At 34.2% G+C, this 15,563-nt stretch overlaps 2 protein-coding genes across 3 annotated transcripts; one reads left to right on the forward strand and one right to left on the reverse strand.

The window, feature by feature from the left end:
• The first annotated feature begins 7,269 nt into the window (after positions 1-7,269).
• Positions 7,270-9,776, forward strand: LOC106327946 (WD repeat-containing protein 74-like). Of its 2 annotated transcripts, none has more exons than XM_013766271.1 (12): positions 7,270-7,436; positions 7,517-7,632; positions 7,721-7,750; positions 7,828-7,964; positions 8,071-8,250; positions 8,338-8,401; positions 8,472-8,579; positions 8,657-8,810; positions 8,888-8,977; positions 9,072-9,127; positions 9,205-9,262; positions 9,344-9,776. In XM_013766271.1, exons 1-12 carry the CDS (start codon positions 7,355-7,357, stop codon positions 9,589-9,591), a joined length of 1,323 nt encoding a protein of 440 aa, XP_013621725.1. In that variant the 5' UTR covers positions 7,270-7,354; the 3' UTR covers positions 9,592-9,776. The 2 variants fall into 2 exon arrangements, with proteins under 2 accessions (XP_013621725.1, XP_013621724.1); XM_013766270.1 differs by having other exon boundaries at positions 9,335-9,649.
• LOC106327948 (ER lumen protein-retaining receptor A) lies at positions 9,712-12,060 on the reverse strand. The gene is made up of 6 exons (XM_013766272.1): positions 11,805-12,060; positions 11,305-11,570; positions 10,490-10,605; positions 10,214-10,287; positions 10,056-10,119; positions 9,712-9,964 (listed from the first exon to the last, which is right to left on the reverse strand). The coding sequence occupies exons 1-6, from the start codon at positions 11,893-11,895 to the stop codon at positions 9,928-9,930; spliced, it is 648 nt and encodes a 215-aa protein (XP_013621726.1). The 5' UTR covers positions 11,896-12,060; the 3' UTR covers positions 9,712-9,927.
• Between the last annotated feature and the right edge of the window lie 3,503 nt (positions 12,061-15,563).

A 15,563-nucleotide genomic window follows, 5' to 3' on the forward strand; every position in this document is an offset into this window, starting at 1 on the left:
CAGTTGTGGCGGCTGATCGAGAAGCCAAATTCCCTCTTTGCTCGAGTCTTCAAAGGACGGAATTACAGGAATTCTTCACCCCTGGAACCGATTGGCTCATACTCCCCGTCATATGGCTGGAGGAGTATTACTTCTGCTAGATCTCTGGTTTATAAAGGACTAATTAAAAGGGTAGGAACAGGATCATCTATTTCAGTATGGAATGACCCTTGGCTCCCATCCACTCGCCCGAGACCAGCCAACAAAAACCTACATAATAGTTACCCGGACCTCACTGTAGATTATTTCATTAATCAAGAATCACGCACATGGAATGTACAGGCAATTAGGGACTTGGTGGATCCACAAGGTGCAAAAATAATTGAGAGTATACCATTGGGCAATAATTATCGGTATTTAGTAATTGTTTATTTTAATTATGTCAAAACTGAGTTGATGTTCATAAATAACCAGACAGTCTATATATCTCTGAAAACAAGAAAAAAAACAAACTAAACTGGAATCAAACAGATAAAATCCTCAAATAATTTTAGTATTAGAATTACCAAATATATTTAAAACACTACTTATAAACTGAACTACCTAAAAACAGAATTACCAGAATATTGTTTTTCCTAAAATGTTTAAAAATTACCTGAAAGAACCGAATTGTCTGAATAATTTTAATCCAAAATATTTAATTTACCCGAATTACCCGATATTTCATTTAAAATAAATAAAACTGATTTAATATCCAAAAGATCTGAAATTATCCAAAACCTCGGAACCGAATTGGAACCAATATTTTGGTGGATATTAGTCCAATCCTGAAATTGTTTCACCAACCAAAATAAACAGAAACATATTTAAAAATAACCAAATTGTTCATATCTCTCTAGAACAAAAAAAAATGAAAAAAAAAAAAAACAAACTAGACTGAACCGAAAACCAAATATGTATCCAAATATTCAAAGTATTATTTATATACTAAAAACTATTAATTATAATTATTTTTAAAATTACCAAATAATTTTTAAAACATTACTTATAAACTGAAATACCTGGAAAACGAATTACCGAATACTTTTTATCTAACTTTTAATAAAATTATCTGAATTACCCAAAAATTCCGAATTATCCAAATAATTTATATCTAAAATAATTAAATTTATCTTAATTACCTGTTATTTAATCCCATATAGCTAAAAACTGATTTTATCCGATTTTTCCTAATTATCCAAAACAGAACGAACCAGAACTGAATTGAAACCAAAATTTTATCGGATATCATTTGGTATCTAACAGTTTTACACAAATTTAACTGAAACAAACAAAATTTTGATAAATAATCGAACCGTTTATAGATTTCTAGATTAAAAAAACTGAAAAGATCTCGGACCGAATCGAAAGCCGACAATCAATGCCTAAGCAAAACCGTTAATTATAATGTTAATAATGACTAAATGCAAAGATCTCAAAATTCAATTTTACATAATGACTGCAGTGAAGGTCCGCTTTATCACTAACAAATACTAAATACACGCAACAACACATTGATAAAAGATTCACAAAATATATAAACTCACCTACTCTTATATACTATATTGACAACACCAACAATATTCATTTAAGAATATTATCACAAAACAACATCACTTTAACAAAATCACACACTACAACAAATACAAATATCCCGCATGAATATGTTCGTGAGAGATATTTTCAAACCCACTTCCTTTCAATATATTTCAAATCGTAATATATATTTTACGCAATAAAAATAGACAATTATATAGGTATATACATTGCACGTAAATCATATCTCGCGCGTAGCGCAAGTCGACCCTATTATATATATATATATATATATAAAGTTGACTTTTTCTCTTCTTCTACCAAGTGGCAAGGAGATTTTACGACACGTGTCATTCATACTTTTTTAACATTTTAGGTCTTTATTCTTTTAGATTATTGCAATTTGGCTAAATACTTTCTAATCATGAACTATCTAATCATTTTCTCACTAATTATTATCGTATGAAATTTTATAATCTATTTTATTGTTCACTAAAATTCAAGATGAATAAAAAAATAAATAAAATAATAGAAATATATTTTTCTTACATATTTAATTTATTCACAACTTAAAACAACACAATTTTTTGTTTTTTTAACAACTTTCTATTATTTAATGTACAAATTATATATTTATTTAACTATTAAAAATATAAAATGACCAAACTAATAAGAAGAAATTAGAGTGCAATACATAATTTAAACATAAAACTTTCACAGTCAGAAAGAAAAAGCAAAATACCATATCTCATTTTATCATAGAATGTCTTGGATAGAACAAACAGATGTCAGAAAATGCAAAAAGATAAAATATGAGACGAAGCAATCCCTGAAACACAAATGATCTTGATCAAACACCAGCGCAAAAAACCAAAAAAGCGGGTCAGAGAAAGAATAATCATCTGAAGAACAAAGTCACCACGAAACAAAAAGAGTCACCACGAAACAAAAAGACGCATGTCTAAAGCACCAGAAGCACAACCACCAGTTAAGAGATAAGAAACACCTCACAAACTAAACAAATACATACAAGGCGTTTATGTCAACGAAGAACTACAAAACTCTTAATAGAAGAAACCAAAGCTCCAACAGACTAACTCCACATACCTACACCAAAGGATACATGATAAGAAGATAAACAACCTGAGTGTGGGAGAATGGAAGCCAACCACCGAGAAACCAAAGCTTCCAACTAACAAGTAATATTATATATACATACAACAACACATTATTAAAAAGACAAACACATAATATATTATCTACTAATTATCTACTACTACATAACCTAATAAAAAATCAAATAATGCTCTTCACAAATAAATATTGGCCACATAATCACATCATCAGAAAATCATATTTAAGAATAATAAAACAATATTCCGCGCGGACAACCCCCTAGTAATTTATAAACTTTTGTTTTAAATACATATTTTTGTGCACTCTTTTGTTTTAAATATATAAAACATCTTTATATACCTCACAGATAATACTTAAAAAGTGTTGGGCCTTAACTCTTAGAAAAGAAAGTGGGCTTAGTCAATTTATCTTTTTGAGATCTTCTGCTAAAGATGTAGCTAAACAGCTCAAAGTATTGTTAAAAACTCAGCTCCACTGATAAACACTTTTGTAACAGTCAGGTCTTAATGGATACTGGAAACTCACTTGCTTGAATGATTTAGGAACAACAAATGGTGATGCCTGGACATAGAGATTCCAACTTGCAGAAGGAGCTGAATCCGTATATCCCAACAGCAGCTGCTTTTGGAGGAGTGTGCATTGGTGCACTCGCTGATTTCATGGGAGCCATTTGGTCGGGGACTGGTATCTTACTGGATGTGACTATCATATATCAGTATTTTGAAACCTTTGAGAAGGAAAAGGCCAGCGAGCTTGGCTTCTAAAGGGTTGATTTTGTTGAGACTAGTGGAAAACAGACTTGATTTTGTTGAGACTAGTGGAAAACAGACTCTTCTTTGTGACTGTGTCGACTTGAAGTTTATAAAGAGCATTTTGGTAGCTGCTTTTTGATCAACCAACACAGTTACTACCTCTCTTATAAAGTGACGGTCTCCACTTGAAGTTTATAAAGAGCATCAGTATATGTTGATTTCTGTTTACACACTAGTGTGGTAGCCTTTTAAAAATGTTTGACAAAGAAAAGATATTTCAAATTTAACTTTTTGAAAGAAAAATAAAATCATTAAGAAACATTAAATCATTTCATAAGATAATCAAGCGAAATGATGTGGAAACCATGAAGATTGTGTTTGATCAGTATTTTTTGATCAATTTAGATTCTTCGCATCTTCCAAGTTGTCTTATCAAAACATATGTATATGAAACTCAAGATTATAGAACTTTCACTTTATTAGCTTAAGAAAATTCCTCAAAACTAAAGCTCTCACAAATAATCTCTAATCTCACAAGTTCATGACACAACTCACCATCTTCTTATATACAAATATATTTCCTAAACTAACTAGTAAAACCCTTTATCCTAAACATAACTCGAATAGGATAAGTATGACTTGATCTCCAAGTTATTCTTCATGTTTATCTTCAAGTTTTTCTCTAACAAGTTGCATATGCATCCTTGCCACATCTTTGGTCTTTTTCTAAGGGTTCAAGAACTCTCATTAGCAAATTTTATGACTGCAAGATCATAATATCTTATACTATAAAGTAGACTTTTTTCCCTCTTTGGGGCAATTTCTGCCACGTGTCACTTTTATTTAAACGAAGTGTTTTGGTTTACTGATACGGTTGGGCTTTTATATTCCAGGCCCAGTGATAACATTTGATTCTTCGTCACTTTAGCTTCTTCCGACGAAAGTTCCAGAATCTGTGATCGACCGTAGCTTTTACGATTTCTTCTCCGTAACGGCGCATTGATTTCTACTTTGCTCCCAGGTTTTACTTAATTAACACATCCTCATTGATGTCGTCCTCATTGATGTCGAGTCCAACGAACCAGCGCGCCCGTCATTCTAAACAATCCGCCTCGGGAAGAGGCACAAGACGAGAGGCTAACATAGCTAATCAAGGAGCTCGATCGCCAGAAGATAGCTCGAGAAGCCGCCGAGAGTTCGAAATCGGATCTCCAAGCGCCGTTCAATCGGCTCAAAGCTCTTGCTCATGAGGCATTCAAGAAGCGCAACGAGTCCAAGCGAGAGAGAGACGAAGCCTTGAAGAAAAAAGAAGATCTATCAAAGGAGCTTGAGAGTATAAGTAAAAGCAAAGATGGTCGGTTTTGAAGAAGCTTGATGAGGCTTTGAGATCTAGAGACGGTTTGAAAACAGAGATTGAGACTTCGTCTCATATGTTGGTGAAGATATCTGGTAAAGTCAGCAGCTTTAAGAATTTCTCAAACGGAGGTCTTCCAAAGTCTCAGAAGTACACATGCCTGGCTTCTGTTGCCTATGGAGTTATCAAGCAGCACATGCTTATTCGTCGGAGGGTTTACTTTAGGTGTACTCGGCATATGCTCTTGGCTGCGTATATGCACAACAGCTAATATTCTATTTAGTTGATCACATTAACATATTGGTTTCATTAGTATAATAATATATGCTCTCCTTGAATTATATATGTCGATGTGTGATGTCACTTCTATCAACTAAATCAGATCAACAAGGCTAGAGACTATAGTTGGAGCAGACCGATGATGAGGACAAAGCTTTGGAGGTGAGTTGAAAATAATCACTAATATGATATTTTCGCATTTCCCGCCTCTTTGTTGATTTACTTATTAACAAAGTTTTGTACTGTAAATGAAGCAAACTTGGAAGGTACTGGGTTGGAAATTCACTCAGCTCAACTCTGCTATGGAGGATGCAACCTCTCAGCTAAAAACAGGAGATACCCTCTATGGTTCAGCTCTAAGAACCGATGAAGTTAAGGTAAACATGAGTAATCACATTGTATATATTTGCACAAGTTATTGAGATTGAGTTTTCTGTTTAGCTAACTCTAATAATCTCCATTTATGACACAGTAGTCAAGCTGGATCGATATATGAGTCAATCGGGTCTTATAAGTGACCATAATTTCACAATAACATTTGCATTATCTTGAAGATCCTGTTGCAATTTCAGTATGGCCTTAAACTGAGTCTGATATGCGTTGGCTATTTTCTTGAGACCAGAGACTCATGTATGGATGTATGTAACTCAAGGAGAGCATATGGCCTGTAGTGCATGTACACACCTGATAGACTCATGTATCGATTTGTGTTGGCTATTTGCTTAAATTGAGTCTGATCTGTGTTGGTTATTTGCTTGAGATTTTCAGTCTGATGGAACTTTGAAAGAAGCAACTATTCCTTATATGACAAAGGCCTTACAGGTAGTACTTATGTTAAGATCTCGAAGTGGTCAATCTGTTTTTGTGAATGCATCTGATTATATCCAGTTGCACCTAACGAATCAAAATTTAAGCAGATGGTAGTTGAATGCATAGAAGATGGTAGTTGATATACCGTTGGCTTTTGTGTTCATCGATCTACAGTTACATCTATATTTTAGATAAACTTATTGTTTATTCACATTATCTCCCATTATTTCAACCCAATGTTAATTTTTTCGTACTTTTTAAGCTGGAAACTTATATTTACTAGGAACTAGACGAGGGATATTAGATACTCTGCTTCAAATGCGTACCAGATTCGTTTATTCAATGTTTGATATGGTGTAATGGAAGCCATGTTATGGTAATCGAAGCTCTGATAGGAAACTATGAACAAACCTTGTCTGTTCTCTAACTTTTTTGAGTTTTGTTTCTATTATCATTTATATTCCTTATTGGTGTTCTTGACGTATAAAACATTTATGATGAATGAATAAATATGTCATTTTGCTTTCTGAGAAACATATAAAGTTCATTTGTTTCCAGCAAAAAAAAAAGAAATTTTTATTTAATTATTTATTGCAGCACTCAAGGAGAAATGTAGGATGTTGAAAACACTATTAGAGATGTTCATAACTGATAAAAGAATTTGATTGCATTTGGAAAAGAAAGAATATATTGTTTTCTCATGACGAACATTTACTTTTGCGGTGAAGCTAGCTAAGATTTGTAACGTTACTATTAATATTGGTTTTCACTTTTATATTTTTCATAAAGAGTCACAATAGTAAAAAGAAAAAGAAAAAAAAAACAGATTTTAGAGTAGGTTTGTTAAAGATAGAAACGAAAATTATGTAAAGAAAAGAATATGTAGGAGATATTTGGTGTTCACAACATAAGAACTTCACCTAAGATACTGATATATTAATTATGAAAAGATTAAATTTTTTCTTATTTTTCAAACATCCCAATATAATGTTTCGAAAGTAAAATAAAATTAAAATTTCCTCATATTTTTCCTTATACGCCATGGAAAAATTGATACTACATGACAAAATCACTTTTAATTATATATTAATAGTTAAATCATGTCTTCCGATTATTTTAAATAATTTTTAATAAATAGTATTAGAAGCACTACATAGAAGATCAAAAATATTAATAAATATTGAAATCAAATTTCAATTAAAAGAATGTAATATTTCGCGCCGATAAACCACCAGTAACACATAAAGAAAGTAATCAAACCTGATCAACGTGTTAAATACTAACGTTTGTTTATGAGAGAAAATTGAATTTAAGCAGACAAAAATCAATTTTCCCGGTTAAGCTAAACCGACTCAGGTAGATGATAAAATTGAACAGACAAAACAAAATCGTAGGGTTTTAGAAAGAGCCGTCTCTTCTCCGTCGTCTTCCCTCTGCACCCTCAGAGCCAATTACGGCGGGCAAAGAAATGCCTCGAGTCATCACCAACGAGACCTACGGTTGCCCTCCGATCCGAGCTTTGACCTTTGACTCTCTCGGCTTAATCAAAGGTTCCCACTTTTGTCTTGCTTAACCTAAACCTCTTGGTTGAGCTATATATTGAAGCTATTTCTTCAATTCAATGTTACAGTGACTGAAGCTCGAGGCAAAGAGAGAGGAACTCCAACTGTAGTCAACACATGGGGCGAGATGAACGCTTCCAGATGCGTTCTTGCTGCTTCCATGGATGATAGGCCAAGTAACCCGGTAGAAAGTTTCATCCTTTCAATGTTTACTTGAAGCTAAGTCAAGTTTAGTTGAAAAGCTCATCACTTCTATCTTCTTTTGATTGCAGCTTTTGGCTGTGGCAAGAAAAGATGGCAACGTAAGTGTTCTTATCAATGTGTAGTTTATGTCCTTATCTGCAAAGCCTAGCTAACGTTTATGTCCACTTTTACTTAGGTTGAGGTTCTTAATCCTTGTAATGGTGATCTTCACTTTGCATACTCTTTATTTGGTGATGACGGTTCTTTACCTGAGGATGAAGAAGTCTCTGGCTTGCATTTATTCAGAAAACAAAAAGATGATCAGGCAGAAAGGTATGTGCGTAGATTTACACTGAAACCGTTTCTTCGACCATTACTAGTTCGTTTTTTTTTTCTTGTGACGTTGACGTTTTATTAACAAAACTTTGTGTTAGTTTAGATCTTGCACATTGCTTACATGCACGAAGAAGGGAGATGTGAGTCTCAGAACAGTTCAGTTTCCCAACGCACGTGCTGATTCTACAGATGAAGCTGCTCCCAAGACTTGGAAAGCATGTGGTTCTGGTGAAGTGTTGTTTGGTAAAGTGGATGGGAGTGAAAACTTCGGCTTGTTTGGAGGGTTAGTAGTAGTTAAGAACTGAATCAATGTTTTTTGTTATTTCATGGTTTGATTGTTACCGTAGTGAAATGAATGGTACTAATGCAGGAAACGTGTTGAAGTCAATATATGGGATCTTGAACAATGTACTAAGATCTGGAGCGCCAAATCAGTGAGTTACTTTGATTTTTGAACTAACTAGCCTTTGATGTCTCTTCTAACCAATCTCTGTTTTGGTGCAGCCTCCTAAAGACAATCTTGGGATCTTCACACCCACTTGGTTCACTTGTGCTGCGTTCTTGAGCAACGAAGATCACCGTAAATTTGCCACGGGAACCAAGTCTCACCAGGTTAAACCCTGAAGCTTCTACTGCCACCAGATTGTAATCGCTTTGTCCACTCACATTTCGTTTTTTACTGGAGACAGGTTCGTCTTTATGATGTTTCTGCGCAACGTAGACCAGTCCTGTCCTTTGATTTCCATGAGACTGCTATCACAGCCATCACTGAAGATCCAGATGGTCATACTGTTTATGTTGGGAATGCTTCTGCTGATCTCGCTGCCTTTGATATTCGAACAGGTTCATTGGTTCTCTCTACTAATGTGTCATTAACAATGTTGATGCATCAGACAAGTAATCACTCGTCTCTGTTGCAGGAAAGCTGTTGGGAAACTTTTTAGGGAAATGTTCTGGAAGCATAAGATCTGTTGTTAGACATCCACATCATCAAGTGATAGCTTCTTGCGGTAAGAAGATGCACTGTATTGTCGACATAACTTCAAAAATTCATATGCGTTTTTCAACAGTCTCATATGTGTGTTGTTTTATTGAACTGTTCAGGGCTGGACAGATATTTACGGGTCTATGACGTGAAGACACGCCAGCTCATCTCTGCGGTACACTCGTCGACGTCGAGACTGATGTTCTTTTGAGAAGTAGAGTCTTATTCACTCATCAATTTTTGTTATCACAGGTTTTCTTGAAGCAACATCTTACAGGTCTTGTATTCGACTCAGGGTTTAGTGGAGAAGGTTAGTTTTCTTTTGGCCGTTTACATATCACATCTGTTTCTGCATTCCTAAGTTAGTATGATTGGTTTATGGTCGAAACAGAGATAGCTGTAGCAAACACAGTTGTCGAGGCTGAAACAGAGGAGAAGATGACGATCTTGGAAGATGATGATGAAGAGGATGAAGATATAACAGAGGAGGTTCCTGTGAAGAAAAAGAAGTCAAAGAAAGAGAAACGCAGTAGAGATAAAGTCTCAGAGAAGGGTGAAAAGATAGACCAGGTAAGAAGCAAGAAGATACGAGATCACAAGAAGAAAACCAAGAAAGTAAAGCTCACTCAAGAAGACTAATTTTTAGTTTTTTTCAGACATTGTTGTTGTACTTTGCTCTTCTAATCTGAGCCACAGTTTTGAACAAGACTTAAAAGAAAACCAGTGTTTTGGCTCTTCAAATTTTTGTGTTCCCCCAGAAAGGACTTCAGAGTTTTTGATTTCAACCTCCCCATGAAAGGGAAAGTTACAAACTTACAATGTTCATTGAAAGGCTAAAGCACATCTCAAACAACAATCCTGCATCATTCAACTCGTTGTCAGATTGTAACCATGTCTTTTTTTTCGTTTTTCTAGTGTCACCATCATTGTAACTTCCTGAATTATGACACTGTTGCAAAATTTGTGTGGTTCTGCTCAAGCAGGTAGCTTGAGTTTGGTGTTGGTTTTCCAGCTACAATGAAACACAAAGGGATCCAAGGTCAGTGCGTGATAAGTGGCTATTAAAGGTTTCGAGAATGCTCAGACGGACGAGGTCTCTTTACCTTAAGTAGTAGTAGTAGAAGAAATCCGCATAGAGAGCTGTCTGGACAAGACCAGAGACACAAGCTGTAAAATGCAAATATGTCAGTCAACGTTAGCAATGAGGAAAAACAATTCGGTAAAATGTAAATGGTTCTTCATTGTTGTTAACATTAATTACCGATCCATCTAGTAAAATGATCTTCTGTGAAATAGCGATAGATCCAGTTGATGATATACAGTCCACGATACGCCCTGCAAGTTAAATAATCATTGCCCATTCAGATTTTGCTTACGGGACACAGAAAAAATGCATAACGAAAATAAGCCAGTCTGTTATGTAAAATCAAGAGATTACAATAACATTATTGCAGGTGGTACTCATGCTATATCAACATCGAGTTCCAAAATGGGAACCCATTAAAGGCAAAGGATCAAGCAGGAAAGAATTACGTACCCAAGAAAGAGAACATATTGTCCAGTCAAGTTATCCACATTCCCACTTCTCTGTAGCAGAACCAACTGGGGAAGGATAGCCACTGCCTCCAAGTATATAGAAAAGGCCCAGAACACCTACAATAGTTTCAAATTCACATGATTAGCATGTTGCACTGCAATTCTGACTATCAACACACAACCACATTGCTGCAATACTACTTCAGAATACAGCTCGGAGTAAAGGCAAATGTATGTAGCCATGTAGGTATCGCTAAATGATCTAGTGAATTTCAAATAAAAAGATAACATAGGCGCATCTGACAAGCTTAATCAAAGAACATTTTGACAAGAAATATAGCGAGATGCTGATAACATAAATCCATGTGCACCTTAGCGAAGTAAAATTTGTCACATGCAATGATGACACAGAAGATTCCATTAATGGAAGCAAACAAACCTCTAACGATGCAACAGTTAGACACTAACAGGTAATTTTCATAATAAGTAGCAAGATATGAGAAGTTGCACAAGTGGGTACAAATTTCAAACAAGCTTTAGCACCAACTGTGACAAGGCTTCAAATGAATCTATAAAAGCCAAGAATTTTCAACATAATGTGATATAAATGGAAAGACATGACACATCCATCATAATCACCAAACACATATGGCGTATAAGAAAATGATATAGCAAAACCAAGATCACAGTTTGATGTATAACGAATGAGCCAAAAAGAAGATAACACAACATATGAGAGCAAGCTACACTACTAGCTATGTGTCCCAGAAGTATTCGTTTTCCTATTATCAACAAACCAAAAGCATATGAAGATACCTCTTGAAATGTGAATTTCTCATTCATGATAAGTCCCAAAACAAAGCACGCTAACACAACGTATTGGTGACGAAACGTATCCAGATCCTTATCGTATGACCTCCGCACCAACGGATGCCTACGCATGCACCAAACGATAGCCAAAGAGCTGACAATGAAGACGATCTTCATCACGGTGTTGTAGAGAGACACATAGTCCGTGATGAGATCCATGTAGCGAGTCAAGAACACAAGCGCATACAGCTCCTGAGTCTTGAGAGAGATTCCTTAAGCCAACCAAAAATCAAAAGTCAACACAGAGACTGTTAAGAATCTGCAAACGTATAGGCTCGAATCCGAGACTACGAATCTATCTTAGGGGGAAGAGATCTCCACTACTTTGACTTACTCGGAGATCAATCATAAAAAACTCAATCGGATTCAAAACGAGATTGCATTGTGAGGCTAATGTACGCGAAAACGAAGAGGTCAAAGCAATGCGAATGATTCCGAGAACTCACCGGCGCAGGATTTGGTGGCGTAGATTTTGAGAAGGAGGATTAGGATACTGATCAAGTGAGTCATATCGCCAGCGAATCTGAAGATATTCATCGTTCACCAGCAAGAAGGAGGAGACTCGGCAAATTTTCCGGGAATCCAGAAAAGAAAATTCGATCGATGCTTGTCTCTTCTAATCGAGAATCCACCAGAAAGAGACCTAAAGTTCCATTGAAGCGCAGATTTGAAGCTCCTTTGAAATGAACGTGCCACGTTTTTTCTCTCCTGCGCTGACGTGGCGGAATTAGGAGAGAGCCAGTTGACTTGATTTGTCACGTGTTCTATATGTTTTCTCAAAAGCTGTTAGACTGACTCGGTTAGTTACATTACATGGACCGGCGTATACGGTATATGGGCCTTTGGTTTTCATTTGTTCAACGTTGATTTTAGCTCTCTACCGTAGTAATAGTAACTGATACTTATAATCCATTTTTGATTATTGTATTATCCAGGTTTTGGATTTATTAAGATTCACGATTTAGTTCGGATCTATTGAGGTTCTGAATTTTGGTGAAAAACTTATGTTCTGCCCCATTCAGATATTTATTATATATAAGAGATTGGATTTGGTTCATATCGATTCTAGTTTGAATACTCATTCATGTTATCTATAAATATTTGAAATATATTTATGTTATCTATGAATATTTTAAATCTAAAAGTATTTCAAAATATTTAAAGATCTAAAATATGTCATATAAATTTCAAAACGTATGACTAAATACCAAATTTATAGTATTCTGAGTTACTTATTTATATTTTAGACTAGTGGTTGGTCCGCGCTTCGCGCGGAGATTAATATATCTTGTAATATTTACGTTTAATTTGAAAGTTTAAATTATATAGGACGTGTAAATATTGTTTCATTGATTTCTGTTTTTATATTTATCGTTTACTATTGAAATCGTTCGATGTTCAACTTTAATCTTATTGTGGCAAAGTATATTTCATAACAGGATTGTTGAATAGACTATTTTTATTTTGGAAAAGTACATATGTCGATATGTTTATTTTGTTCTAGATTATCTAGCTTAATTTCTATTGCTAGATTATTTTATATTGCGTTACTCGTTTAGATTATGCAAATAAATATATTTTTCGTATCAATATTAGATATTTGATTGATTTTTTTAAAGTCATGACATATCTTGCTAAAATTTTACACATATATTTGGATATAACTATCTTAGACCTCTTATTTATATTATGAGAATAATTTCTGCATTGTTTTTGCTCTTTTGCTTACTCTATTCAACAATGTTATATTATATAAAATTTAAAAATTATATTTTCAAATCTTTTTTAATAATATTCAACAAAAAATTATAGACCATATATAAAGCTAATTTGTCGTTATCATTACTTGAATTGAATTGATAAACTTCACTTTGTTCTTAGCTGATGATTTCTTTGCAAGCAATTAAAAATCCATATTAGAATTAATTTTTTATATCTAATTTTATAATATATTATTTAGAATAATAATAATCGTTCTTAATTTAAAGGGTGTGTTTAATTGGAAGTTTGAGGATATTTAATCTGAAGGGAAAATGAATGGTTATAAGAACTTCTTTAAAACTATTTTAAATTAATTGTTATGGAACTTGTTATTTGATAAACTCATTTAAAATTTACTGTTTTGAAATATTTTTATGCTGAGTATTTTACGATTTGCATTCATTTTAAAGTATTTTTGTGTATTTTAGTGCACTTTAATTTAAATCATAGTAATTCTTAAATCTTCAAAAATCATTGAAAAACTCAGTAAAAATCAAATCCTTTCAACTTATGGATTTAATACATTCTCATGTGTAAGAACTTTTAATTAAAACTGTTCTTTCCAAAAGAAAAATTTGGTACAAATATTTAGATTAATATATATTTTAAAATATTTCATGTGTAATTCCAAAATAACAATATAAATCAAACAAAATTAACCAATTGCAAAGTTCAACAGTTGAGACCGGAGAAAAACTTTTGTTTCTGACAGAAAAATAAATTAGTAAAAAATAACCAATATGAATAGCAGATGAAACTGAGATGGAAGAAAAAAAAAATAGAAGGTGAAACTGAAGGAAAAACATTTGTCTATATGGTATATTGGTATCATTTAAATTTACACAGTAACAATACTTAGATCATTAACGACACTGGAGTCAAACAAAAATAATACAACAGAGCTCAATTAGTTCACATACTCAATTTTCTTAGATATACCCATAGCTGGTTTAAGCGATACCCACAAAAAAAGATTGAAATCTTTTTTTTATCAATGCCTCTTTGTTTGAAGATGTTTTTTCATGACACTTACGAACTCCACAAAAGAAAATGAAACGGGTTCTTTGATATTCAAATTATTGCAACTTTTACTGTGTTGATTCGGCATCCAGATTCGGCATAATTAATTAAGGAAACCTTATCTTTGGATGCTAAGCAAGGGGGACAAGTACACAGTGAGAAGCTTGTATGATATGCTCAAAAAGAAAGCAAGAACAATGACAAGACTAGAGAGACTATCTATAGGAATAGCAATAATCACAGAAGGGGTAATTATTGCAGAAAACTCAAGCTCTCTAATCCCAAAGGGAAGGTTGTTGGCTTATAAGAACTCTGATAGCTTGTCAAAGTTGGCTTGGGGTAAAGTTGCTTATAAAGTTTTGTCCAAAAGTGTTAAACGTTTGAGTGCAAGGTCGTGGACATGAGAGAGTTATGAAGTGAAAGGTTTTGTGCTGGCCATAAATTTGTGGGCTATGTCATCAGTGCCTATGCTTGGTAAAACCTTGGGAAAACCATGCCAGGAAACCTATTCTGCAGATCCGTTATGTCTACATTGGGACTCAACATGGGCTCCGACAATTACTGAAGTGTTGGAGGTGGAGAAGAAAAATAATGTGAGTTTTTACTAAAATTTATAAATTTATTCGTACTGTATTGTTTAGAAAGAGGTTTATAAACATACTCCTTGAAAAAGGGTCACAAGCAAGCGCCTTGGTAAAGAATATGAAGTGTTTAGATATTTTAGAATATTTTTCATTTTGTACTTTTTCTGTAACACGTTGCTTGCATCATTCACACACTAGCCCTTAACATTCACATTAGATTATTGAGAATAGTTGCTCTGTTTCTTCTTGGCTTGTGTTTTGTGTGTGAACTCGCATCTTGTGTTTTGTGTGTGAACTCGCATCTTGTGTTTTGTGTGTGAACTCGCATCTTGTGTTTTGTGTGTGAACTCGCATCTTGTGTTTTGTGTGTGAACTCGCATCTTGTGTTTTGTGTGTGAACTCGCATCTTGTGTTTTGTGTGTGAACTCGCATCTTGTGTTTTGTGTGTGAACTCGCATCTTGTGTTTTGTGTGTGAACTCGCATCTTGTGTTTTGTGTGTGAACTCGCATCTTGTGTTTTGTGTGTGAACTCGCATCTTGTGTTTTGTGTGTGAACTCGCATCTTGTGTTTTGTGTGTGAACTCGCATCTTGTGTTTTGTGTGTGAACTCGCATCTTGTGTTTTGTGTGTGAACTCGCATCTTGTGTTTTGTGTGTGAACTCGCATCTTGTGTTTTGTGTGTGAACTCGCATCTTGTGTTTTGTGTGTGAACTCGCATGTTTCACTTCTCTTAACACTTTTCTTGTGTCATGCCCTCATTAGCTCATGCCATTCGCATGAGATTACTAAGTTAACTATATTGTTTCATAATGGTTTATAAATAAGAGATTTACAGAGACT

This window comes from Brassica oleracea, chromosome C3, assembly GCF_000695525.1.
Source record: "Brassica oleracea var. oleracea cultivar TO1000 chromosome C3, BOL, whole genome shotgun sequence".
NCBI classification, from domain to species: Eukaryota; Viridiplantae; Streptophyta; class Magnoliopsida; order Brassicales; family Brassicaceae; genus Brassica; species Brassica oleracea.

Bases quoted from the DNA above. Each gene is read 5' to 3' on its own strand.
- LOC106327946 (XM_013766270.1), top strand. From the start codon at position 7,355: ATGCCTCGAGTCATCACCAACGAGACCTACGGTTGCCCTCCGATCCGA. The intron at 8,251-8,337 runs GTTAGTAGTAGT...GTACTAATGCAG, and splicing joins AACTTCGGCTTGTTTGGAGG to GAAACGTGTTGAAGTCAATA. The intron at 9,263-9,334 runs GTTAGTTTTCTT...ATTGGTTTATGG, and splicing joins CTCAGGGTTTAGTGGAGAAG to TCGAAACAGAGATAGCTGTA.
- LOC106327948 (XM_013766272.1), bottom strand. From the start codon at position 11,895: ATGAATATCTTCAGATTCGCTGGCGATATGACTCACTTGATCAGTATC. The intron at 11,571-11,804 runs GTGAGTTCTCGG...GGTTGGCTTAAG, and splicing joins CGCCACCAAATCCTGCGCCG to GAATCTCTCTCAAGACTCAG. The intron at 9,965-10,055 runs GTAAAGAGACCT...GTTTCATTGTAG, and splicing joins TTCTACTACTACTACTTAAG to CTGGAAAACCAACACCAAAC.